This window comes from Sciurus carolinensis, chromosome 15, assembly GCF_902686445.1.
Source record: "Sciurus carolinensis chromosome 15, mSciCar1.2, whole genome shotgun sequence".
Classification (NCBI taxonomy): domain Eukaryota; kingdom Metazoa; phylum Chordata; class Mammalia; order Rodentia; family Sciuridae; genus Sciurus; species Sciurus carolinensis.
In genome coordinates, this window is record NC_062227.1 from 8129444 (window position 1) to 8156422 (window position 26979).

The window sequence follows — 26979 nt, forward strand, 5'->3', positions numbered from 1 at the left end:
CTGTCGCGTGCCTATAGTCCCAGCTACAGAGACTGAGGCGGGAGGAGCGCTTGTCCGAGGCCAACTTGGGTGACGTATTAAGATCGTGGCGCACACACACAAAAAAATAAAATCAAAATAAATTTAAAAAACAGACACAAGCATTCTAGTAGCAACAAAGAAATTGGAGAGCACTTCTAAGAAAATTTTTAGCAATTCGAACATTCCTAAGAGAGGTTGAGGTTAGTAACCACATCAGTAGAATTTTTGTCCAAGTTCAGACTCGTAATACATTATTACTGTTTGCTCCTTCCCATGTCTCCCATGTCCTACTTCTCAGTTGTTCTCTTCATCACACTCCTGCCTTAACAGCTGTGTAGTATGCATTTGTTTTCAATTAATCTTTATCCCAGTCTGTTTATCTGATTTTTGAATCTCATGGGAAAACGCACATCAAATTCCTTTACAATATATGAGGGTTTAGTGAAGCTCAGTTTCACAATAAGTGTCTTGCTAATTTTTTGAGATGTTTTATGGACAAAGAAAACTTTACAGATTTATATGTATTTTGCTGCACAGTAAATGGACCATTACCTAGGGCCTACCTTTAACAAAGCACTCCTTTGGAAGTTTTATAGGTATGAAATATATGTAGATATTTGTAAGGGTTTTAATTTTTTTTTGATGGGGTGCTGTGTAAATCTTGTATTTATAAATGTAATGAAGGTATTGACAGAAAAAATATATACAACTTTTATAAAGGATTGTGTACTGACTGAATACATTTAAAAGAAAATATATTTTGAAACCTGTTCTCAATGAACAGAGATAACATATCTTTTTACTATGCTGTTGGTTTTTAGGTTTAAGCTTCCTAATGCATAATAAATTTGCAATGGATACTTTAATGTTTGTGTTTTTTTAAACAAATTGTATCATTTCTCTTTTTGGTTCTCTTTTGGGTGACTTTCTACTAAATTGAATTCTTAATCCTTCAGCTAATACAAATGATGTGTGTTTTTTTGTTTGTTTTGGTACCAACGTTAGAACTCAGGAGTACTCAACCACTGAGCCACATCCCCAGCCCTTTTTATATTTTATTTAGAGACAGGGTCTCACCAAGTTGCTTAGCGCCTTGCTGTTGCTGAGGCTGGCTTTGAACTCGTGATCCTCCTGCTTCAGCTTCCTGAGCTGCTGGGATTACAGGCATGCGCCATTGCGGCTGGCACATCCTCACCTTTGACAAGGAATGTTTCCCAGGCTTGGCTTTTGCCTACACTGCAATTAGCCAATGACCCAGTCTCATTTAATCTCCACATGGGCTACCCTCCAGCTGGGACTTACTGAATGAAATGTATGCCTTTATCTCTCAGCGTATCATTTGTCAGACTATTTTACATATTTAATCTGGATTGAATCTATGACCATTGTACTTGACATTGAACTTTTTCATATATTTTATCCTTTTATCTGTGTCCCTAGTGGTGTGCAATTTCTCTGACCCTTTGGCCTCATGGTATACTGCATATGTGGTGGGTCCAGTCACAGGGGTCAGAAGTCTCCATGGGAAGTGAGTGGAGGAGAGAGCCCAGCCTAGAGCGGGTACCTGATGCCACCACCTTCTCTGAGATTCAGAGCCCCATGGGCCTTGGACTTCAGTCTCTTCAAATGATTTGTTTCTGTTCTGTCTCTTGTCCAGGAAGGTGGTTCTTCTGTTTGAACTTAGACAAAAAATGTGGATTGTGTTCTTTTTATATTTCTCGGTTCTGTGGTTGAGGCAGAGAGTGTATCTTCACCAGGTCTCCCTAAAGGCTTCTTTTCTTTCTTGTTTGTTGCCCTTGGCTGCCGATATTGAGACCAGAATTAATTGCTACTGCAGGTTTGGCTCTGCTGGGTGACCCATGCTACTGGCTTCTCTGCCATGGCTCACAATGACTTTTGTGTCCACTGGGAAGAACTGCAAACAGGTCTGTAATACTAAGACACAAACCTATTATGGATATAATGTAAGCCACTATGGATTGTTATCATTTTAGTTCCAAAACTGTAACTTGATCAGGAGCAATATTTTTACTTCAGAGTTCTACTATCATGTATTGTTTTCATTGTTCTAGGTCACATCTTTGTGTCTTTTGACTCCCTTCACCAGCCTATTAAATTAATGTATTGTAGACACCTTTCTGTCTCTGAATTGAAAAAGACAGCCACACTGCACAAACATGGAGCAGTGAAGACCAATCAGAGCAGACTCTTAATCCAACTGTAGGCTTAGCAAAATTATATTGTTTAAAAATCTTCATAATAGCATCATTGTACTTCCTGAGCATTACACATCTGGAATTGGTCTTTTGTGTTGGTGAAATGGTGTTGCTGGGTCTTTTCCTGTCTACCCGTGTGTGCAGGTTCTCATTATTGCTGTGCTCAATGTCATACCAGGGCACCAAGTGGTGAAGAATCTGAGGGTGTGCTGTTTTCTCATCTAGGTTTCTAACAGGATGCCTGGCTAGTCTCTGTTGGATGAACTAAGGAGGCTTCTTTAGCTTCCTGTTGACCTGGCTGCTGTATTCTGCCCCCAACCCTGGGTACTGTGTGGTCCCAGGTTTGTAGGGAGCCCGGGCCTGCCTGCTTTGGGAGGCAGCACTCTTTTCTGAAGTGAGAGTGGCCCTTATTTTTAAAAACCAACATATAGGTCCAAGGTAGATATACAAAAGTGGGAACAAGAAATAGGAGAATCAGTGGGGACCAAGGGTTAGGGAGTTGGAAATTTAAGTACTGCAATTCATTTGAGATTAAAAGAATAAAAAGCCTTGCTCTTTCTAAAATTATGAAAAAGGAATGGAACTTGAAAAAATGTTACAAAAAAGCCTAGGAAACGGGTGGGTGGGGGTGATGAGTGATATGGATATTATTAGTCCATACCATAACAAGAAATTTTCCTTTTGGACCTCACCTGAGATTGACTTCATTGACTGGAAACATTTAGAATGCTCAAGAATGCTGAACATGGGACTGGGGAGATAGCTCAGTCGGTAGAGTGCTTGCCTCTCAAGCACAAGGCCCTGAGTTTGATCCCCAGCCCCGCCAAAAAAAAAAAAAAAAAAAGCTGAACATGTAAAGATAAATGCATCCAAGCTATTTTAATGCATTATGTGTATTAGAATATTTAGGTCTTTTGTTATTGTGATTTTGTTCATGGGTTATGCTTATAATTGCTTCAATAGTCACTGCTACCTTTAAGAAAAAAAAAAAACAGTACTTGTGGAGAGAGTGCAATGGTGATTTCAGCAGTGTGTGTGAGCACTAGATGGCACTGTGGATTTTTAAGGTTAGGCCCAAAGCAACAAATTTCAAGTAGACTATTAACTATATTTACCCTGCTATATGTGAGACCTCCAGAATTTATCTTATAACTGAAAGTTTGTTCCCTTTGACCAACATTCCTCTCCTCCAATCTCCCCCACCCTTCCGCACCTGGTAAACACTGTTCTACTCCTTTACCCAGTCCTTTTTATTTATTTATTTATTTTTTATTTTGGGAGAGTCTTGCTAAATTGCTGAGAGTAAGTTGCTGATCCTCCTGCCTCAGCTTCGTGAGTCACTGGGATTACAGAATCACTGATTACAGGTGCGAACTACCACACCTGGCTATTAGGACTTATTTTATGACTTCATGTACGGTGTATCCTGGAGAGACAGGCACACGGAAACAATTTACTGGAGCAGAAACTCGCATGCAGAAGCATCTGCAGGAACAAGTGCCTGTGCAGGTAAACCTAAGTTGCAACCCACGAATTTCTGGAGGCTTAGTATGGACAAGTAATACTCGTTATGGAGATTTGCCTTATTCTTCATTGTCTTATTCAGATTTGGGTCCAAATCGAAGTGCATGCTAGGGAGCACTCTACGACTGAGCGACCCCAGCCTGCACACCTCTGGTAGCTGCACGTGGGTATGCATCGCCCCGCTCTTGCACCCTCACAGTTCCCTACTTCCCCAGCACCCCAAACCCTCAATCTCACGAGAATCTCAGTGTCACCAGTGCCTTCCTCGGCCTTACCCCGCCCCACTCCTCTTCAGGCCCACGCAACGTCGGCTGCTGGGTACCTTCCCTGGCACACGTCTGCGTGAACCCGGACAACGTCCATAAGCCGGGCCAGACTCCTGACCCATTCAGGTGGCCGGGCTGGGACACTGAGGACCAAACGGCCAACGGCGGGGGTCGAGCCCGCCGCCCGCGCACACGCCGCTCCCGCAGCCTTTAAGGCCCTGCGTTCCCAGGAAGCCCTGGCGCTCAAGCGGCCCGAGCCGCGCCGCGTCCACCAGTGCCGCCAGGCGTCCCGAGCCTCGGGGAGGTCCGGCTGGGGGCGCCAGGGCGGCGACTGTTCAGAGCCCGGGCCCGCCCCGCACTGTTTCCCACGGCTCTGCGTCGCAGCTCCGGTTGCCGGGCCCTCGGCGCCACAAGAATCTCCTGCTCTGAGCACAAGGCGCTGCAGTGCCGGCGTCTAGATCCCTGCCGGCTTTGGGTGGTTCCAGAGCAGACCTGGCGGAGGTTGAGAGCAGGGCGGCGGGGGTTCCCAGAGCCGGGGAGGCGCTGCGGGTCCGGACTGCTAATTAACGTGGCCATGCACCTGCAGGCAGAGCCGGCTTTGTGAGCGGCTGGGCGCTGCGGAGCGTTGTAGGGGACGTGGGCGTGCAGCGGCGCGGGGCGGGGACTGGGTAGTGGCGGGGCGGGGCTAGTGCAGGGGGCGTGACATGGGCGTGTGAGGGGCGGGGCTTGTGCGGCGGGTCGGGGACGTGGGCGTGTGCTGGGGCGAGGCGGGGCGAGCCCTGGCCTCGGACCCTGGGACTCGCGCCTAGCGACCCTGGAGTTGGCGGCCAGGTTCCACAGTGGGATGCCTGTGGGGGCCGTGGGCGTCGGCGGTGGGTGCTGGAGCTGAGGCGATTTCTATGTGGCGGGTTTGGACTCCCACGAAAAACCCTGGCGTCTCACGGAGCCTCTCTGCTTTCCCAGTTCTGCTCCGAGAGGCGCCCAGGAGGAGGAATAATGGCTGCCACTTACCAAGTAGGTTGGCCTCTTCTTTTTTGTATTAGTAACTCGAATTTTCTCAGGTCTCACTTGCTTGCGTTCTTAAAAGTTTTGATTGATTGAGCCCGGAATTATGTGGGCTCTCGTGGCCTGGTTTCTAGTATTTACAATTGGGAACTGTGTTCGGAGGGTCGAGCCCAGTGCATCTATCTCATCCTGCCCGCAGCGTTCCCTGAGTAAGCCGACCAGCGTTCGGGATTAACCTCTTGTCTTTTTACTTTATTTTTATTATTTGGGGGTTTTTATTATGAAATCATGTTGTCTTTTTTGAGAATTTAGGAAATGCACAAGATAACAAGAATGTTAAAATTGCAGTCTCCAAAAAGCCATTATTATTATTTTGAGATAGTTTTATTTCATTCTAGTGTGTATACATCCACTGTTTACAGTTTTATAGTCAACTGTATGGTTTAACTTTGCATTGTAACTTTGTCTCAATGAAATTATCATTTTATAGCCATACAATATTTCTTTGAATGTGTAGTGATTTGTTTTTTTCCTTTCATTATAAAACGTATGGAAAGTTTAAGAAAAACAGAGCATACTCGGGTAACCACTTGTTGGGTCAGTACAGAAGACTGCAAACCCTTCAGTAACATCAACCCCAATCAAAATCCTCCTCCCTACCCACACCTTTTATGATAATCAGTTTTTTCATTATAGTTTTTCCAAGTTTGCATCAATAAATGATAACATGCATTTTTGCTTTCTGTTCACTTTATAGTTTGCATCAGTAAATGATACTGTTTATGCTTTTTGTTAACATTATGTAACTATCTTTTTTTGTATTATGCTACTTTTAACAATATAAATTAATCTGTATTTTTTTTTTTTCATTTTGTTGGGTAGCATACCTTTAGATGAAATAGATTAACTTACGTGTCCTTTATATTGTTGAGGATTACTTATGTTTTGTTTTGTTTTGGGGCTATTCCATACCATGCGGCTAGAACATTTTTGCACATAACTAGCCATGAATAGGAATTCACATTTCTCTAGGGTTATACATTTAGGATGGTATTGCTGGGTAATAAAATATGTCTATTTCAGCTTTTTAAAAAAATTGCGAAGTATTTCAAATAGTTTTACCCCACTTTGCCATTTTCCCAGCAGTAAACAGTTTCCTTCACTCTTCATTCCTTGTTTCTACATAAATATTTATAATTATTCTTTCATCTTGGGTGGTAATGTCATTATGGTTTCCTTTAAGTTTTTATTGAACACTAACAAACGTAGACAAAAGTGCAAATATATGAACGTGTGGTTGTGAATTTTCACTACGCCGATTCCTGGTACAATCACCCAGATCAAGAAAGAGAAAATTACCAATTTTCATCCCTACTTCCACTTTCCCAGCACCTTTCCCTGCCCCCCCAAGGATATTTGTACTGACTTCTGCCATCATAGATTGGCTTCTGAACTTCATATAAATAGAATCAAGTAGTGTATGCCATTTAGTGTCTGGCTCCCTTATCTCCATATTTTGTTTCAGCATCATTCATGTTACTGTATTTACTTGAAATTCATACATCTTGTTGCTGTGTGCTGTTGTTTGATAGCACCATGCCCTGTCCATTCGTTTAATTTTTGTTTGCAGTGCTAGGGATTGAACCCAGGGCTTCACCATGCTAGGTGAGGGCTCTCCCATTGAGCTACATCCTCAGCAGGTATGGTCTGTCCAAGTTTTAATGTTGGCACTCCTTTGGATTTCCATTCTTTGATTGTTGTAAGCATTTTGTGTGTCATTTGGTAAACCTATATGTGCATTTCTGTTTGGTAATAATAGCTAGAAGTAGAATTACTGAGTTGTAGTTTATGTATATGCTCAGCATTAGTAGTGGCAAACTTCCAGGTGGTTGTTCCAGTTTACACTTTCATCATCTTGTATGAGAGTTTCAGTTGTTTGACATCCTTACCTACATTTGGTATAATCAAGCTTTTTAATTTTAGTAATTCTGGTGAATGTAGCGTGGTATCTAATTTTGGTTTTAATTTATATTCCTTAATAATTAATGAGGTCGAGCACCTTTTCTTGTGTTAATTGAACAAAGGATAACGTGTCTGCAGAAGTCCATGGAATAACACTGGATTATCTGTCCTATGGATTTGGGGTAGTTATAGGTTCTGGATACTAGTTGTTATATGGGTTGAAGAATCTTTTCTGTAACTTTTTTTTCCTATGTATATTTTTACTTGGTTTAGAATCTGAATAAAAGAAGTTCTTCGTATAGTCAGATTGATCAGTGTTTTATGTGATTGTGTTTTGTGCTATTCTTTGTATCCTTGAAGATAATTATCCTGTACAGTGTTATCTTTTAAATTCCTTTTGTTCTTTTAAGTCTGAATCCACCTGGAATTAATGTTTGTTTATCATGTAATTTAAGCGTCCAACTTCAGGCATTTCTTCCCCCCAGTATTTGGATACTCACTTTATGGTACCAGCAAAATTTGCTTTTTTTCTTCCTCAGTTGAAGGCACTTTTTTTCTTGAATGACGTGACCGTAGAAGCATGAATTTTGTCCTGGACTTTTCTATCCTTGTCTATCTCTGAGACAGTACAGTGCTGTATTAAATGCAATCTTCTGATAACTGAGATTTAGCTGATGAAGTCTCCCACCTTATTTGTGTGCTTCACAAATGCCTTGGCTATTTTTCCCTTGATTTCCTTCATTTCTTTGTGTAGCTATCGATTTTTTTCAGGTTTAGATTTGTTTTGTTTTGGAAAATGTTTCGTTTGCTTTAGCCCAAGAATTAAGTGGGATCAAGTGACCTGATTTCTAGTATTTACAACTTGAAAAAAATGTTTGAGAGTGTAAAGAGCCTGTTATTTTTCACCCTACCCCTAACATTCTATTAGCAATTTGGTGTTTGGGGTTTATCCTGTTGTCTTTTTAGTTTATATATAATTATTATGTGTTTTTCTGATCATAAAATTATCTTTTGAGAGATCAGAAAATACACAAAATAACAAGAATTGTTAAAATCCAGGTCTGTAAGCAACTACTATTAATATTTTGAACATGTTTCATTTGACTAGTGTTAAACATTTTAGAATAAATGTGTTAATTTCTATTTAAAAATCCTGTAGCAAGGCACAGTGGCACAGGCCTGCAATCCCAGCAACTGGGGAGGCTGAGGCAGGAGGATCACAAGTTCAAAGACAGCCTGGGCAACTTAGATCCTGTCTCCAAATAAAAATGGAAAGGGCTGGCCTGTAGCTCAGTGGTAGCCACCCCCATACCATACTATGAGAATCCCTGCAGGATTCTCATAGTATTATATCTATAGATTAATTTGAAGAAGATTGACATCTTCCTTATGGAATCTTTCATTCTCTAAACTTGCCACATATCCCTCCATTTACTTAGGTCTTCAATTTTGTTATAGTTTTTCACATAGAGGACTTGCATGTCTCTTGTTAAATTTATACCTAAATACTTGATTTTTCTGATGCAGTTAAATATTTTATAAAATTTTATTTTCTTTTGGTTGCTAGCCTATAGAAATGAAATAGATTTTATGTATTTATTTTGTACCAGTGACTTTGACAAATATATTAATTATGAGTTTGTACTCTTGAATATACATAATGTTCATTGACGTAATCCGTGTACCTGTCAGTAGTTTTTTTTTTGTTGTTTTTTTTTTTTGCGGTGCTGGGGATTGAACCCAGGGCCTTGTGCTTGCGAGGCAGGCACTCTACCAACTGAGCTATCTCCCCAGCCCACCTGTCAGTAGTTTTTAAAACTGATATATTCATGCAAAGAATACATTCAAATAACACTATACAGCAGTGAAAACGATCATTATATGCAAAACCGTGTATGCATCATGTGAAAATACTGTTGAACAAAAAGAACTATATCCAAAAAAAGATACATTGATTTTTTTTTTTAATGATTTTGAAAAATTGTATTGTGGAACATTTTAAGCATAAACACAGGTAGGATAGTGTATGGGTGGGCGATTTCCCCCAGACACAACGGAATCGGATCATGGCTGTCCTTCCAGACATGCTACCGCTCTCCAATCCCAAGATTATGTAACCCCCAGAGATCTTATCCTATTAATTATAAGTAATACATTATTTGTCATTTCAGTATGAATTTCTGAAATATAAGAATTCTTTGCAGTTATCACACTTAAAAATTTTATAAAATTAGTTATAGCAAATATCTAGTCAGTAGTCAGATTCCCTAAAATGTTACATAATTTTAAATGTTGATTTACTCAAATCAGTATCCAAAGTCCTACTATGACATTTATGTTTCTTAAATTTCTCTTAGTATGTAAATGTCTCCTTTCTCTGTTTTGTAATCTGTTTCACTAATTGAGTTGTCTTTTAGAGTTTCCTACCATTTTGAATTTTACTGATTGTACCCACCATGGTATCTTCAGTAGATATTTTTGTCTCCTTTTTTGTGTAATCTTACACTTACCTAGATCTAGAGGCTTGATCATAGTCAGGACTGAAAGTTACATTTGTTCATTTTTCTTTTGGGCAAGTTATTTCACAAGTGGATTATAAATCAAAGAGGAATTGTAACATTCAGTTGTTTCCTTTTTTAAGTGTTAGCAGGGGTCCATGATCATTGCCTTTATTCAGTATTTACTATAGAGCCCGGACCACCAGGTGGGTGTCACGCCCAAGCCCTGAACCACCTCCAAAGAGACCAAACTGTATGCAGCACAGAAAGAGCCAGTTTATTCAAGCAGCTTCTCAGCACTCGACACAGACTAGCTTAGCAGTCAATTCGAGTACCCTGAGCACAAATTTACAATCTGTTTTATACACTTCAGACAAGGGGACTCAGTTTCTCTTTTACAATTGGAGGGTTTATGTCCTAGTTTGCATATTAGGACATGTTTTGGCTGCAAAGTTTTAGTCACCACAGTAATCACTGGTCTGTAGGAGGTCAGCCTGACCCTCTAGCATCAGCCTAAATCAACTGCCAAGGACATCCTGTTATCTAGCTAGGCTGATTTCAGCTCATCTGCAACTTTTCATTTTTAACCCCCTTTTAGTAACATCAGCAACTCTGACAACTTTTTTAAGTTAACTCATTGGGGCTTTACATTCCCCCTTCGTCTTGTGCGTAGGGGTAAATCTTTACCCTTATCAGTGAAAGCAAATATACAGAAGCAAATAAGCAATTATTAGAATACCTAAGGATTGGGGACCATAGGGAACATCAGGAATGGCAAAATACTGGGCCTGGAGGACCATTAGCTGAACACCACTTATTCTGTCTTTAATACACCAGAATGATCAACATAAAAACAGCATTGTTCATTAAGTGCTACACATAATCTACCCTGTTGAAGGAAGAGTAAGTCTAGGCCTTCTGCAGTTGCATGTGGCTTGGTCTCCCTCGTGGTCTCTTTGGGGGTGGTTTGGGGCTTGGGCACGACACCCACCCGGTGGTCCAGGCACTACCTTTACTAAGCTTTATGAAATAACAGTTGTCTAATTCTATCTATCCTTCATAATTTAGTAATCAGAAACTATCCCTCATTGACCATTAACACCTTGGATCACACTTAAAGACAGATTAGATGCTTTATTATTTACACTTACTGATCAGTTTTCAGACTAATTAGTTGAGCCCCTAGAAGATTTCAAATAAATTTGCTTTCTTGTCTATTGAACATAATTATGAACTCAAGGATTTAAATTCTTGATGATGTGATATTGTTTCCTTTTTACCCAGAGGGAACATCTTCCCAGTGGCTCCTGAGACTCTTTGACATAATCTCCATTGTCTTTAATCTCGTTCTAGTTTTATGGTATGATGATGTGCTTGAGGCTCACCTTACAAAACTCGTGTCTTCAGATCATCCATTTCCATTTCTTGAGGGATCCCTACTTCCTTTGGGTACCTTTAGAGATTTTAGAGATTACAGTGTATGTTGTGAGTGCTCAGTACTTTTGGGTTGGTCATTGTTTCTTTCCCTTTTTAGTGAACAGAGATAGGATATATATATATATATATATATATATATATAGTTTTTCTCTTTCGACCTTTTTTTATTGGTGCGTTATAGTCGTACATAATGGTGGAATGTGTTGTGTTATGGTCCTACATGCACACGATATAACAATATAATTTGGCCAATATCACTCCCCAGCATTTGGTCCCATTCTCCATGAATCTCCCTTTGATTTTCACAAGATTCACACACACACACACACACCCCTTTCTTTCTAGCTTCCACATAGAAGAGAGAATATACAACCCTTGACCTTCTGAGTTTGGCTTATTTCCCTTAACATGATGGTGTCAAGTTCCATCCATTTTCCTGCAAATGACATGACTTTTTATTTTTGAAAAAGAAAACTATATTGAACTCAAATTTATATTTCTGACTAAAGTTCAGAATATAGGGTTTTACTTAATATTTTTGTGATTACACATTTACCCCATCATTGTCAAATTACGTTTTTATTTTGCATGGTAGGCAAGCACTTCACCTCTGCCCTATATCACCAGTTCTGCTTTTTTGGTTTTAAATATGTTTGCATTTTTATATTGTTCTTTTTGTTCCTAGTGTATATTTCTGTTCTATGCATGGTTAGGTTCATTTGTTCCATTTTGCTTTTAATCTTAGCACTTGTTTTTAAATTTTAAATTTTACAGTTGTTTGAAGTATTTGAAAGGTTCCATAATCTAATCTACAAAAAAAAAAAAAGGTATACTCAGTAACATGTAGCTTCTGTTACTGTTCCTCATATGTACTTTCCTGCCTTTCTCTTAGATGAACTTCTTTTATGGCTAAGCCTCAGATTTTCTTTTCCTTTTAATCTGATCAAACATGTGGTACATGTGTACTGCTGTTCTTTTTCTTGGAAGATGTTTCCATTCTACGCACATTTTGATTTCCTCACTTTGCCTGTGTTAAATACACAGAGTTTATTGGATCCAAGGATAAATGCATATGTAATTTTACTAGATATTGCCAAACTTTCCCCCCAGTGAGGGTTACCATCTTTAAATTCCTTGCAACGTGGTAGAGTGCCCATTCCCTGCAGTCTGGTCAAGCCTTGCATTATGGTTTAGATATGAGATGACTCCCAAAAGCTCACATGTGGGACAGTGCAAGAATTTTCAGAAGTGAAATGCTTAGATAAGAAAGGTGTAACCTGATCAGTGGATTGGTCCACTGATATGTATTAATTGGGCTGTAACTGTAAGCAGGTAGAGCCTGGCTGGAGGAAATATGTCCTGGAAATGTTCCTTTGGGGTCTATATTTTGTTCTTAATAAGCAGAACTCTCTGTGTGTGTGTCTGTGTGTATGTGTGTGTGTGTGTGTGTCTCTATCTTCCTACCTCCCCTCTCTTTCTCCAAGCCAAAGTTTGGTGTGGGTCTGTCCCTCCTCTTCAGGGTGACCCCAGCAGCTGGTACTGTGAGCAGGATGTGTAGATGGTGACCACAACCACTTGGATCTTCTCTGGCTCTGGCTTGTCGCCTCTTGAGGATGCTGTGAGTTGAGCGACTCTGTTTTGCATTTCCCGAGTCCTACTAAAGCTTCTCTGTTTCAGATTTTGGTGATTTAAATTAGAAGTTATAAATTGGTATTTTGGGACAGGTGTAAGGGATTGGGGCTCTTTAAAGTCTCCCTGGGTTGTTGGTCTCAGCCTGGACCTGTCAGTGTCTGGGCCTGAATCACGTGCCCAGCATAAGCAGCGTGCTGCTGCTCACGTTAGGCTCAGACGAATGGAGTTTCTCTGTAACCACTGACTGTTTCCCAACTGGGCATTGGCTCCCTGTGTAGAGCTCTCAGGGGAAAGACTGTACCCAGGGCCACATATGAGCCCAACAGCTGGTTGCTCCTGTGGAAGAGGCGAAGTCACCAACAGCAAAGCTGCTGCTGTTGCTGCTGTCCCCATTCACCTTTGTTGCCAAAAAAGATCCTGATCCTCAGTGTTATGGGGAAACCACTCTGCACCGGGACACAGCCACGTGGCTGAGTAGAAGGCCCCTTGCATGCTGCTGATCTGACACTCTGGAGGAAGAAATTAATGAAGCTACCAGAGTGAAGCTCCTCTCCCCCAGAGTATCCAGTAGCCAAAGAGCACGGGGGGAAGGAAACAACAATAATTTTTTAAAAAATGATGAATGTATGAACTAAACTGGATATGGGAAGAGAAAGAAAACTAAAACAGACGTTCACAAACAGAAGCCCAGTGGAAACTAAACATCCTGAAAGAATTTATACAACAAAATGAAAATATGTAGCTTTCGTACTTTCACATCAGAGTTAACTTTAATATTTATCAAAATGCACAATTGGTAAGTCTGTGTGGCCATAATCAATAGTGGAGCTCAAATTATAGTCATACTTGAAATTGCTTCAAAATTTGAACAGAGTACTCCCTATAATTAATTGTAGGGGAGTTATTGAGCATAAAATAGAAAACCAACAAACACGCCTCACTTGACCACCAGACGTGTTTCCTTTGTAGATTCTTCACGGTCGTAGCATCCATTGCCCCAAAATATACCGTAAGGACATGAGTGCTTCAACCCAGTAAGCTGTAAATTAAAACCAAGTCTGGCATGCACATTAGTCTTGGCAAAGTGGAATCCCATGGACCTTCCTTCCCATCCAGTTAAAATAGTTAATGTGGCTATATTCATTTCTTAATCATTTCTGATTATTGCTATAAGTAATTACTACAGACATTGGCTTAAAAGACATTTTCTATCTTGTGGAGATCAGAAATCCCACATGACTTTCACTGGGCTACAATCAGTGTCTCCACAGGTCTCGTGCCCTCCGGAGGCTGAATGGAGTTTCTGTCTCCCTGCTCTTCCATCTTCTAGAGGCTGTCGACCTGCCTTGGCTTACCACCTGGCCAGCAGCATAGCATCTTGAAATCTCCCCCTGACTCTGACCATCCTTTCCCCCTCTTTGACTAAAAGGCCTAACAATTATATTGTGCCCTCCCATATAAGCCACATAATCTCCATCCCAAGAGCCTTAATTTTATCACATTTGGAAAAGTCCCTTTCTGTGTAACATATTCATATTTTCAGGGACTAAAGTATGGACATCTTTAAGGGGCCATTATTCTCTGCCTATCACAGTGAATTGATGTAAATTAAAATAGGGCCTTTAGGGGCTGGGACTGTGGTTAAGTGGTAGAGCACTTGCCTAGCACGTGTGAGACACTGGGTTTGATTCTCAGCACCACATATAAATAAATAAATAAAGGTCCGTTGACAACTAAAACAATTTTTTTAAAAAAAATAAGGCCTTTAAGATTGAAACCTGCCAGGTATGGTGGCACATATCCCAGCAGCTCAGGAGGCTGAGGCTGGAGGAGCCAGCCTCAGCAAAAGCAAGGCACTAAGCAACTCAGTGAGACCCTGTCTCTAGATAAAATACAAAATAAGGCTGGGGATGTGGCTCAGTGGTCAAGTTCAATCCCTGAGTTCAGTCCCCAGTACAAAAAAAAAAAAGATTGAAACCTAATATATTAGTCCTGTTTGGAGGAGGGGTATTTATCTCAAGTACTCCCCCCACCTTTAACTGCCTAATTTGACTTCTTGTTAATCTGGAAATGGTGCCTCATTGTGAATCCTACAAACCTAATGCTGTGGTACCATCCATTAAGCCACCAGATCCAATATTATAAAAATCACTCACTCCACTCAGGCAGTGACTGGTAAATATTTCAGTATTGCAGATTTGTCTAATAAGTTCTGTTTGGTGACTGTTTCAGCAGCCTCTCAGTTTGCCTTTACCTCTGAAAGGATGATACATCTTATCATGGTACATGGAGTTAATTGTCATGTTTTTAAAAGAAACCCATCATGTATGTGTTCGTTTTTCTGGTAGTCCATCACTACTGTCACATGCCTATTAATATTTTCCTTATGGATACATACATTAGTTCTTTTGCTTTTCTTCTAAAATTAATCTTTTAAAGTCATTTGGGAGGATCCAAAGTGGTTTGACTGACTGACATTTGGCTGTTAACAGGATTTTTTTCTGAGATTCACTTTCACGTATTATACTAGGTCTTCCATTCAATAACCCCTGTGACACTTCCTCTTTGGGAAGTGGGGGATCCTTTGTCTTCTCATTCTTGGTTTACCTGCCTGTGATGATGTAACTTATATTCTAACAGCTCTCCAAGAAGGGAGTACCTATCATTTAGTCTGTACATATCTAGAAATGTCTTTATTCAACACGCTCACAAGGTTGGTGGTTTGGGCATGGCTCAGTGTTTACTTTCCTCACCGTATTGGAACGGTTGCTCCTGTCTGCCTTTCTGTAGGAGTCTGTGAAGAAGCCCCTTCCCTGCCACCTCTGCATCTATTATTTTTTACATTTATTTATTTTGATTCTTTGTACACAAATGGGGTACAACTGTTGTTTCTCTGGTTGTGCACGAAGTAGAGTCGTACTATTTTTGTAATCATACATGTACATAGAGTAATGATGTTTGTCTCATTCTGTTATTTTTCCTCCTCCACCCCCCACTCCTCTTTTTCCTCTCTACAATCCATCTGCCTCTATTATTGAACTGGCTCTTTCACCCTGGGGCTTTTAGGTTTTTGTCTTTATACCAGGTATTATAAAAACTTTATTCTTGATGTAATTTTGTGGAGAACCTCAGAATTTGTACCTTTCTAAGGCATCGAGAGAGGAGGGAAAAGAAATATTAGGATATACTCTGCCCAAAATTGTGTGGGTAGCCTGCGCATATGCTACTTTTTTGCATTACGAGATTCCACGGTTTGTTTTTGCACATACTGAGACATGCCTGGATCATGGAAATGACCATTTTTTAAAAACTGCATGCGAAGTGGAATGTCCGAGGGCCTGAAAACCTGCTTCAGTCGCTGATTTCCTCCGACTTCTGCCTCTCCAGACTGCGGCACACACTCATTCCCCGTTGATTCTGCGTCTTCCTTCCCTGTGCCTCTTCCTGTTTGCCGTTTCAGGGGGTGGTGGCGTTCAGCGATGTGACGGTAGACTTCTCCCGAGAGGAGTGGGACTACCTGAACTCTGTGCAGAGAGTGTTATACAGAGACGTGATGTTGGAGAACTACAGCAACCTGGTATCACTGGGTAAGGATATCTGCCCCCCAGCTTCAAAGTCTGCTAGGAATGTCTGCTTTCCACATCGTGGGATTTTTTTTTTTTTTTTTTTTTTGCGGTGCTGGGGATCGAACCCAGGGCCTTGTGCTTGCAAGGTAAGCACTCTACCAACTGAGCCATATCCCCAGCCCCACAGTGTGAATTATTTAGCTGCCTTTAAAATAAGTCTCCAAATTTCTCCTTTCAGAGTTTGAACTTTGTGGAGATGGAAGCAGTGACTTCGTTTCAGTGGAACTCTTTCTGTTTTTCTGTGGTCCTTCCTATAATTCTGCCGATATCTTTAACAAATGACTAGATTTGAATCCTGGGACATCCCAGCATAACTGTCTTTTTCCTGTGAACAGGACTTTGTATTTCTAAGCCAGCTGTGATCACCTTACTGGAGCAAGGGCATGAGCCCTGGACAGGTGGCCAAGTGCCAGCTAGAGGCCAGTGCTTACATAAGTGGCAGAAGTCAAGCGTGTTGAAGAAGAGCTTTACAGATGGTGATCCATCTGTCTGTGCGGAGGTGACACCTTTGAGGCCGGAAGGTGAGCCTTGTAGACCTTGATCTGTGGAGAGGGACTCCTCTTTGCCTCTCCTTCACTTCCACTCACCCCACTTTTACTTTTGTAACCAACCAGTCTTCTTACACTTCCTTGAAAATCATTTCATCTACACTTGTATTTAAATCTTTTTTTAGCTACTGGAGGAATGCAAAGAGGTACTCCTCCAAGTCGCCGGTAGGTAGCGCCTTTTCTCCTAAGACCAAATTTGTAATCACCTAGATGCTTCTTAGCTCTTGATGGCTATGGGGCAGATTCAGAAGAAAGTCCTCAGACATAGTAGAACAGTATTCTTCATGGTTGCCAGTGGCCCTGGAAGTTCATGCCTGGAACTCTCCAGGACTCTGTGTGTGTGTGGTCTTTGCTGAGTTTAATTTGTGTAATTTCTCTGTGATAAAGTAAAACCATGAGTATAATAAATGTTCTGAGTTCTGAATCATTCTAGTGAATCATTGGTCTTAAGGTCTTGTACACCTCCTGAATGTACAGCCCTAACTCCTTTTGTGCAAAAAGGAAAAAGTTAACTCATTCTGCAGTTACATAACAAGAAATATAAAATACCTAGTATATACATAAATAGTCATTCTGTGGTTGGTGTTGTGATGGAAGAATTTCTTTCTTGTTTTGGTTGGGGTGGGTAACAGGGATTGAACTGAGGGTCACTGACCACTGAGCCACATCCCCAGCCATATTTTGTATTTTATGTAGAGACAGGGCCTCACTAAGTTGCTTATTAGCACCTCACTGTTACTGAGGCTGGCTTTGAACTTGTGATCCTCCTGCCTCAGACTCCTGAGCTGAGAATTTCTTACTTAAGTAGATTGAAATGAGCAAAAGTTGTGGGTTAAAGACTAACATGGCCTCTGAGCTGGGCATGGTGGCACATGCATGTAATCCCAGCTACACAGGAGGCTAAGGCAGAGGGATCACAAGTTTGAAGCCAATCTGAGCAACAGAGTTAAACTCTTATCTCAAAAAAATTTTTAAATGAATAAAAAGTAAAATTGAATACAAGAAAACCAGAGAAAAAATACTCTGAGAAAGACCTCTGGAAGTCTACATAGTGATCCGCATGAAACTGTTGCCAAGTACCGCACCACACGTGTGTAGCACTAAGCCACATCGAGGCCAGCCAAAGAACGGCAGCAAAACTAATCTGAGCAGTTCCTAGAGATGACATAGAAATGAGAGATGGCTGAATTCTGACCAACCAATGTGGAGGGTCTCTGAATACCTGAGGCTCAATAAAGATGCCAGAATGGCCACTCCCTATTACAGAATTAAACTATCACACAGGAAAGTCTGTCCTAGCCTTACCGTAACAGAGCTTACTAGAATCCATGAAAGGATCAAACATCCTCAAATCACCCGTCTACTAGAACAGAATACAAAAGTCTTTGATGAAACTTAGCAAAGTTAAGCATTTGACAATGTAACATTCTCTATTCTAGCATCCAGTTAGCACTAGATGTTGGAAAAGAAGGAAAACAGCATAATGAGGCAAAATAGTGAGTAGAACTGACGAAATTAGAAGAGAAGAATGTTAAAGCAACTCTTCTAAATATGTTTAATAAGTTTATGGATTTAGAGGACCCCAGTACATAATAGAGAGAAACTGAAGACTGCTCCAGCCAAAAGAGCAACAAGAACTTGTTTTATTCTCTTCATCTCAAAATGTTAAAGTCCATGCAGCCGCGGTTTTTCAGGAACATGATTGGATATCAAGCAACAAAGACAGTGATTCTCAAGGGACAGGAAACAAGTAAGGCCCTGTGAGTGCCCCTTCTTGCTCTGTTGAGATTCCTAGGATGCAGCTCAGAGAAGTAGGAAGAGCCCAGCAAGTTCCACAAGTGGAGAAGATGGAGCTGAGTCCTGAAAGAGAGGCAGCACATGTCCAGAGGAGCACAAAAGAAGCAGCTACAGAGTGAGCGTTCACAGGATACTGGTCAGCAGATGGGAAGCCACCTGAGGCTGCCAGAACCTTCAGAAGGACTCGGGGGACCTGTGCCCAGCACACAGCCAGGAAAACACTTGCTCCCACTGCCCAGACTGAAAAGCCTTAGCACTCTTCCTGCATCGATGAGACGACTCCATGGTGTCTTACCTCAACAGGAGGACATGGGACTGACTGCTCTGGATCTTCCTAACAATTCCTTAAAGAAAGACCTGAAAGGATCAGATGACGACTTTCAAGTAATTTGATGATCTCAAAGGTTATTTAAAGGAATATAAAATCTAGCTCCCAGCAAGACAATTCACAATCCTCATGAAGGCATTCAACCTAAGACTACTGTGCATGAAAAGATAGGAAAAGGATCCATAGTGAGGACGATTTTTGTTAAAACTAGAGATGGCAAATAGCAGAAGACATTTTTAAAGTTATAACTATATTCCAAGTATTCAAAAGCTGAGCCAGACATAGAACATCCTTTTAAGCACCCATATTCAGTTTCTAGACTTGAAAATCAAAAAAGCTGCACTGGGTTGTACAGTGGATTTGACATTTCTTTTTATGAAAAGGTTAATGAACTAGAAATCAGCAATTGAAATATAAAAGTGGAATGAGTGGACCTGACTTTTGGAATAACTTCAGGCAACCTAATATATAAGTATTTGGAGTGTACCCCAAAGAGAACTAACAGCAGAGAAAATATTCTGAAGGAAGAATGACCAAAAATTTGACAAAATGGATCCAACAGCTTCACAACTCCAAATACAAGAAGCACATGTATTTAAAGACCATAGACATATCATAATGAAATCGCTCAAAGGCAGTAGGAGCATCTCAGGTTTCATGGTTTTTATGATCTTTAGTCACATGGGCAATTTCAATTACAGAAGCTAGTGTTTCTCAGCTGGTGTATACTACGGGATCTGGAAATTTTCTCATCTAAAATCCAATTAGTTGCTGCTAGGTGGTAGTCATTGGCTTTTTTTTTTTTTTTTTTTTTTTTTTTGGCGGTGCTGGGGATTGAACCCAGGGCCTATGCTTGGGAGGCAAGCTCTCTACCAACTGAGCTATATCCCCAGCCCTTCATTGGCTTTTATAATAGGTTCCATCTATGATCCACACAGAATGGGTGGACAGAGAATCACCCAGCTTCTAACAAGACATTAAGGTGGTGATCACTTTTTGTCCACCAAGTATTCTATCCTATCTCAAACCAACCAGTATGAACTTGGACAGTTCCATTGGTTCCCCTTTAGCATATCCAATCCATATCTTGTAAATATTGAATTTATAGCCTGTTTCACAATACCGGGTAGAAGCATTCCCAGTCAGATATAATGTCTAGTCGGGTAATATATTTAGGTAAGTAAATGTAAAGTCTCTCCAGTCTTATCCATGTTTCCACAGTTGCACCAGCTGCTCTCATTCCTTACACTCTAACTGGATCCCCCAGTAGGGCTTCTCTATGGGCGTTTGAATCATTCTGTATTGTGTTTCCATGTCAAGGAGTCCCAGAAGAGTTTCTTCCTCACCTCTTGGTCAGTTTATATTTCTGCATTATGAGTACATGAAGCCTTTGGATTCCTAGCTGGGGGATGGGCTCAGGGACCCTGACTCTTTCATCAGTCTTTACCTTGTTGAGTCTGATTGCCCCATAATTTGGTATATGTATGCATTACCCAATGATTGTGCCTTGCAGCATTTTAGATTCTTCCTGAATAAGATAAACAGACTGGGTTCTGTTTACCAGCCATCAGTGTTGAAGGGCCAGGTCCACCCCGCCTCCAGTAGCACTGTATTGAGACATTCATTTGTTCTCATCAATGTCCACCTTATTCATCCCATTTCTTTAAAACTGTTTAAAGAGGAGCATGGGTGTGGCTCAGTGGTAGAGCACTTGCTTAGCATGTATGAGGCCCTGGGTTCCACGAAACAGCAACAAAAAAAAACGTCAAAGATTCTACCCTCCTGTAATAAGTCTCTTGAGCCTCCCCTTTATATTATATTTCTATCTCTCTCTATTCTCTTGCAGGTTGCCTAATTTCCATAACTGCTTTAGCATAATTTTTTCCTTTGGTAGCATCCCTGTGGCTGTAGCTCAGAACAAATGAAATGCAAGCTTGGCCCAGATTACGGATCACAATAACAAAGGCATTCATTTTGTAGTTAGCTTATTTCATTTTATTTTGCTTTTCTTGATGTGTCTAGTGAGCCATCTAAGAACAGAATCTCCATGTAAAATATTGTGATTGAATTATACGCCTTTGGCTGTTAGGGCTGTGAACTACATCAGCATGCGAGCGAGAGAGGCCTGGTTGCATGTCCTGCTACTTAACAGACGGTTCAGTTAGGTCAGCAAGCGTGTGAAGGCCTTGGCTGCTCTGTCCATGGCCCCAACCCAGAGTGAGACAGTTGTCCCACTATTCAGATACAGGTTAGAGTTGCCAAATGTGTTGTTTAAAGGCACGTAGAACATCTCATCCGTGGAAAGTCACTTGCCGTAAAGGTTCTGGTCATAGAATAAAGAGTAAATGTCATATCATCAAAATAAAGAGAAACTCAAGTGCCTTTTGTAAAAAGTAACCTTTTGAAATGTGAAAGTTTAAATAGATTTGCTTGGTTGACAAAAAAGTTGTAAGACAGCTCAAGAGCTTTCAGACCTAAGACAAAGTATATTGCTTAGATGTTAAAATCTTGTAGTGCAATTGTGCAATTGCTGGGTTGTCACCCGAAAATATTTTAATGTATTCATTAAAATAATTAAAAATGCATTGAAAACGATTTTACCGAAGCCTAATTATTAAAGTGTATGTGCAAAATGTCTGCAGTGAGCCAACCCATCAGGAGGTGGATCTCTTATTTCTGAAGTGTACTGGTAACCTTTACCTCCAGTAACCAGCTGTGCATGCGTAACTAGGTAACTACCAGGAATGGAACCTTCGTCAGCCGCATTTTCACCCTTCCTTATCCCAAGCCATGCTATCAACATGTGCCAGTGAGCCAGGGTCATTTTAACAAATCTCCCTTTTGATACCAACTGTAGTTTAAAAGATGACCAAGTCCACTCTTAGATTCAGGGGTACACTAGATGTATTCTCAGGTTGCTTAAAGCTGTTTTAACCACATTCATGGTTTATGACACTGGAAGAATAGAAATTAAGATGAGCAAAGAAGGAGCACATAGGAAAGGGTCTAGGAATAATCTGGCATGAGCTTTCATTTGTCCTCTTCAGGGGAATCACATGGACAACACTTACTTTTCCAAAAACAGTATGTGGCCACACACATGGAATATTGTCAACCAGAGAAACTTAGTTGAGCTTTTGTCTAGGATTTTTATTGGTTGTTAACACAGACTGTGTTGTGTGACTTAAGCTCTGAGTTACCCCATGACACATAGAACAGCAGTTTTCAGGCTGTGCCTAAACCATTTGTCACTCCATTTTGTAAAGCAGTGGTTTGCCATAAGCTGCTTCATTTTGAGTTTGACTCCACACGTTGTTTGTACAAGTAGATAACCACCATCTGCCTGGCACAACCATAAGGCATAGCTGATAAATAAATTGTGCTAATAAGAATAACCACCTGTGAACTTATCAAATTAATCAGAAGCAGGTGGATACAGGGGCATATTGAACTCATATCAGAAAAAACTTATCCACAAGCTTATCAAACACGGCAGACCACCAAATTATGCTACCCACTCACTCAAGACCCATAAAAGGAGGAGCACCCCAAGACAGGGCAGAATGGCCCCCTGACCCCATTCAGCCATAAAGAAAAATGAAATATGTCATTTGCAGGAAAATGGATGGAACTAGAGACCATCTTTTTTTTATTTTTATTTTTTTGCGTGCTGGGGATCGAACCCAGGGCCTTATGCTTACAAGGCAAGCACCCTACCAACTGAGCTATCTCCCCAGCCCCTAGAGACCATCTTTTTAAGCAAAATAAGTCAAACAGAAAGTCAAGGATATGTTTTCTCTCATGCAGAAGCTAGAGAGGAAAGAGGAAAAGAAAGGTGGAGTAGATCTAAAAAATCAAAGGGAAAACAGTAGAGGAAGGGGGCTAGGGGGCTGGAGGCAGGGCAGGAGTGGGGATATGTGGGGGAGTGATGTTGGCCAAATCATACTGTCATATTGTGTACATGTACAAATATGTAACAAGTCCCAACAATATGTACAACTATAATGAACCAATAAAAAATAGGAAAACAAGACTAAACACAAAAACCTCTACATATTAAACTAAGAAAAATAATAAAAACAAAACCTATAACTCTAAAAAAAGAAAAAAATTAAGATTGGAATAAAAGAACCTGTGATCGCCCAGTTTGTGACCATTAGGTGACCCACAACATTCAGTGAACTGCCACTGACGAAAGTGGTATACCTGAGAATTTATTATTATTAAATTCTGACAATGTGGAAAGAAACATGTTTGGTCTACATTGACGACAGCATGCTCATGACACTAGGTAAATAAAGACAATGTTGACTGGGAGGACATATTCAAGTCTTAGAGTTTCTCTACCAAGAGATACGCAAGGGTCAAACCTTTCTTCAGGCAAGGTTAATTCTTCACTGCAGAGAAGCTCAGAGTGACTCTGATTTGTCTCCAAATTGAGGCCTGTATTTTAGTGCTGGGACATAAACAACCCAATTCTAACATCTCACTATACCATGTCACCACCCATTTTAATTTTTCCCGCTTATCTGATCTTACAGCAGATATCTCCCACAGTCTGTCACCGAAGTAGCCATTGCTCTAAAAATAATAAGTTTCATGGAATTCTTAAAAAAAAGAAAGACATTTTCAAGACAGTCACATATTTTGAAGTCCAGCTGTGGCATCTTCTCTTAAGTCCATTCATGCCTGACTCATTTGATAATTGGTCTGAATTTCTACCTTTTGTTAATCTAACTTCAGTTCATTTCCAATATATTATTTATTAGCCAGCTTTCTATCTTCACCTCAGAAATATCCTCTAGTTTTACTTATTTAATTCACAACATAGATATGATATTTCTCCCCCTTTATAATATATGTGTATGGTACTGTATTATTAAAATATATAACTAACCAGGCCTTCCTTCAACTTGGATGATCACCTAGGACAATATATATTTACCAATTCTCCCAAATAATTCAGTCATACAAATTTTTGAGAATCATTGACAATCTTGTCTTATTAATTTCCTTCATCTTCCTATGTGGCTTTATTCATTCTTTATTTACCTTGTTCACTTGTTGAAAGACACAGCTCTATTTTGGTAGTGTCTTAGCCATTCTCTATTAGTTTATTTGAAAACATTTTTGTTTCTATTTTTCCTACCACAGAAATTTTATTTCTCCCAAATTAAGGTGGGGAGCAAATGTTTTATTTTTATTTCATTTCAGATCAACCACTGAAGTCTGCAGCCAAGAAAGGAGCTTTAAGGGAAAAAATTAGTAATATAGACTCATTCCCACTGGAGTTCATGGGAGGAATTATAAGGTCATGCTCAAGTGTCCACGATATTTGGGAATGTAAAGATCACTTTGAGGGACCACAGTCTTATCAAGAAGCACATTTCAGTCAGACCCATGAAGATGTACCTGCTTTCAATCAACAGGTACCTCTTACTCTGTACCACAGAAGTGGAAATGAGGAGAAACCATATTACTGTACAGAATGTGGGAAGGCTTTTAGTCGTGGCTCACAACTTACTCAACACCAGAGAACTCACAGTGGTGAGAAGCCCTATGATTGTAGGGACTGTGGAAAGGCCTTCAGCTGTGGTTCAGCACTTTCAAGACATCAGAAAATTCACACTGGTGAGAAACCCTACGAATGTAAGGAATGTGGTCAGTCCTTCAGCTGTGGCCCATACCTTCTGCGACATCAGAGGATTCACACGGGTGAGAAACCTTATGAATGTAGACAATGTGGGAAGGCTTTTAGTTGGATGTCATATTTTTCTCAACATCAAAGAATCCACACTGGTGAAAAACCCTATGAATGTAAGCAGTGTGGAAAGGCATTTTGTTGGCGGTCCCATCTTACAAAACATCAGAGAATCCATACTGGGGAGAAATCCTATGAATGTAAGGAATGCGGGAAGGCCTTTAATAAGACTTCAAAACTTGTTCAACATCAGAGAATTCACACTGGAGAGAAGCCCTATGAGTGCAAAGAATGTGGAAAGGCCTTTATTAGGAGCTCAAGCCTCATTCAGCATCAGAGAATTCATACTGGTGAAAAACCCTATGAGTGCAAGGAATGTGGAAAGACCTTTAGCTGTAGCTCATACCTTTCTCAACATCAGCGATTTCACACTGGTAAGAGACCCTATGAATGTAAAGAGTGTGGAAAGACCTTTAGCTACCACTCAAACTTCACCATCCATAAGAAAATGCATACGGGCGAGAAGCCCTATGAGTGCAAAGACTGTGGCAAGGCCTTCACCAGGAGCTGGAACTTCATCCGACACCAGAGGATTCATAATGGTGATTAACTCCACGAGTGCAAAAATATGTACAGGATCTTGTTTGATGGTTTTTGTTTAAAAACTTGAAGATTAAAATAGTAGAACATCCTGTAATGTAATTGTTGGGAAAAGCAATCAATGGCTACAAATTTTTTCAAGTCTCCAAAGATCCACACTTACAACCTTACTGTAAATATTAGAAAAGTTCTTATTTGAGAGTAACTTTGTGATTTGATCTCCTTAAATTGACTATAGTTTTGTTTCATATTCAACTTTGCAACCATTTCAGATTTTATTGTAAAGTATGGTGTATCTAAATCAATAGTTTAACCACAAATTCTTATTAATTCCTTTATTGCACGTTTGCACTGCCTCCTGTTTATTGTATTGTTATTAATATTAACCTGTGTTTTAGGACCTTCTTTTCTCTTATAGATACTCAAGGTATCTGTACTTTAAGTACTTAAATATCTAAATTTGATATTTTTATATAATGGATTTGTATGTCTGTTTTAGAAAGATGGACTTATTTTCCCTTTTATAAAAACACCACATCATATTATGTGATAGAAAGAAACACAAGGGAAATTTTTTTTATTTCTATCAAAAAATCCACTGTCAATGGGATCCAATGAAATGTGTTTATGAAATATTTACATACTATAATACTATATTTTTGACTACCATTTCTATGCCAAAGAAATTTTCCTGTCAGTAGATAGATCTTTTATAATTGTTAATGGCTTCATTGGGTTCCCTTTGGTGCTGTATTTATCAAACATCGTTGATTGTTTGCTTCCAAGTTGGGAAGATCATGAAAAATATCCTAGATAAACATTTTTCTAGACATTCCTTTGTATATTTATCTGGGTTTTTTTTCTTTTTTTAGGAAAGTTTTTATTGCAAGTAATGCACAAATATAATTCTTATGAAAAATATTTAAACATAAATTCCTAAGTTCTTGTTTCATACCTATCCTGAATCCCTGTATACTCTCCAAATGTAAGCACTGTTATTAATCTTTATGATTGAAAATCTTTTATCTATGGCTTTAAAAACTGTTAATGTTTTGTGATAGTACATTTATGCATTATGAAATAAGGGTAGAAATTCTGCCTCACAGTGTGTGAAAATCAAGTAAATTAATAAACCTAACATGCTTAAAACTGTACCTGTTTTATAATAAATATTAAGTGAATATTGGCCATCATGGTAATAATTTGTGGAACAGAATTCAAATGTGTTGTATACCAGTTTACAGATTTCTTATGGTAATTGTGCAATCAGTGTTATAAACATTGGGGAGACTTTGACCAGCAATTTCTCTTTATTGGCCATGAAGAATTAAAAGACCAACCCTAATGCATATGAAGTATTTGACTCAGGCCTCATCCTGTATGCTGCATAGACATTATGCAAGCTTGAAACCCTGTGTGGTGATCACGCCTTTCCAAAAGCAGAGAGAAGATGTAGAAATGTGTCTCTATAATCAGTTCTAGAAAAAAAGAATGGATGTCTAGGCATGCCTTTTGATAAAATTATAGCAGTAACAAAAGACTTGACAATAGTATAGCATGAAACATCCAGAGGTCTATTTATTGCCCATCCAAATAACCACTGACTTGAACAAATCAAGACTGAAATTACAAAATCTTTGGAAGAAAATGAATGACAAAGAGCCTACTATAGAGAAAATTCTGGAAGTACAGTAAATGCTTTATGTCCCATTAAATATCCAAGCCTAAGTGCATGACATGAAAATACGTGCAAAAATAATATTTACTACTGTAGTGATTGAACATAAAACATAAATTCCCTTTTTAAAGGACAGTGAA

At 39.9% G+C, this 26979-nt stretch overlaps 1 protein-coding gene across 1 annotated transcript; it reads left to right on the forward strand.

Annotated features, from left to right (window-relative positions):
- The first annotated feature begins 4799 nt into the window (after positions 1-4799).
- On the forward strand, positions 4800-26349 carry LOC124965538 (zinc finger protein 383-like). Its single transcript, XM_047526566.1, has 4 exons — positions 4800-5041; positions 16022-16148; positions 16523-16708; positions 24075-26349. Exons 1-4 carry the CDS (start codon positions 5024-5026, stop codon positions 25169-25171), a joined length of 1428 nt encoding a protein of 475 aa, XP_047382522.1. The 5' UTR covers positions 4800-5023; the 3' UTR covers positions 25172-26349.
- Positions 26350-26979: the final 630 nt, after the last annotated feature.

Coding starts and splice junctions, on each gene's coding strand:
- LOC124965538 (XM_047526566.1), top strand. Junction 16,149..16,522: donor CAGCAACCTGGTATCACTGG/GTAAGGATATCT, acceptor TCCTGTGAACAG/GACTTTGTATTTCTAAGCCA. Junction 16,709..24,074: donor GACACCTTTGAGGCCGGAAG/GTGAGCCTTGTA, acceptor ATTTCATTTCAG/ATCAACCACTGAAGTCTGCA.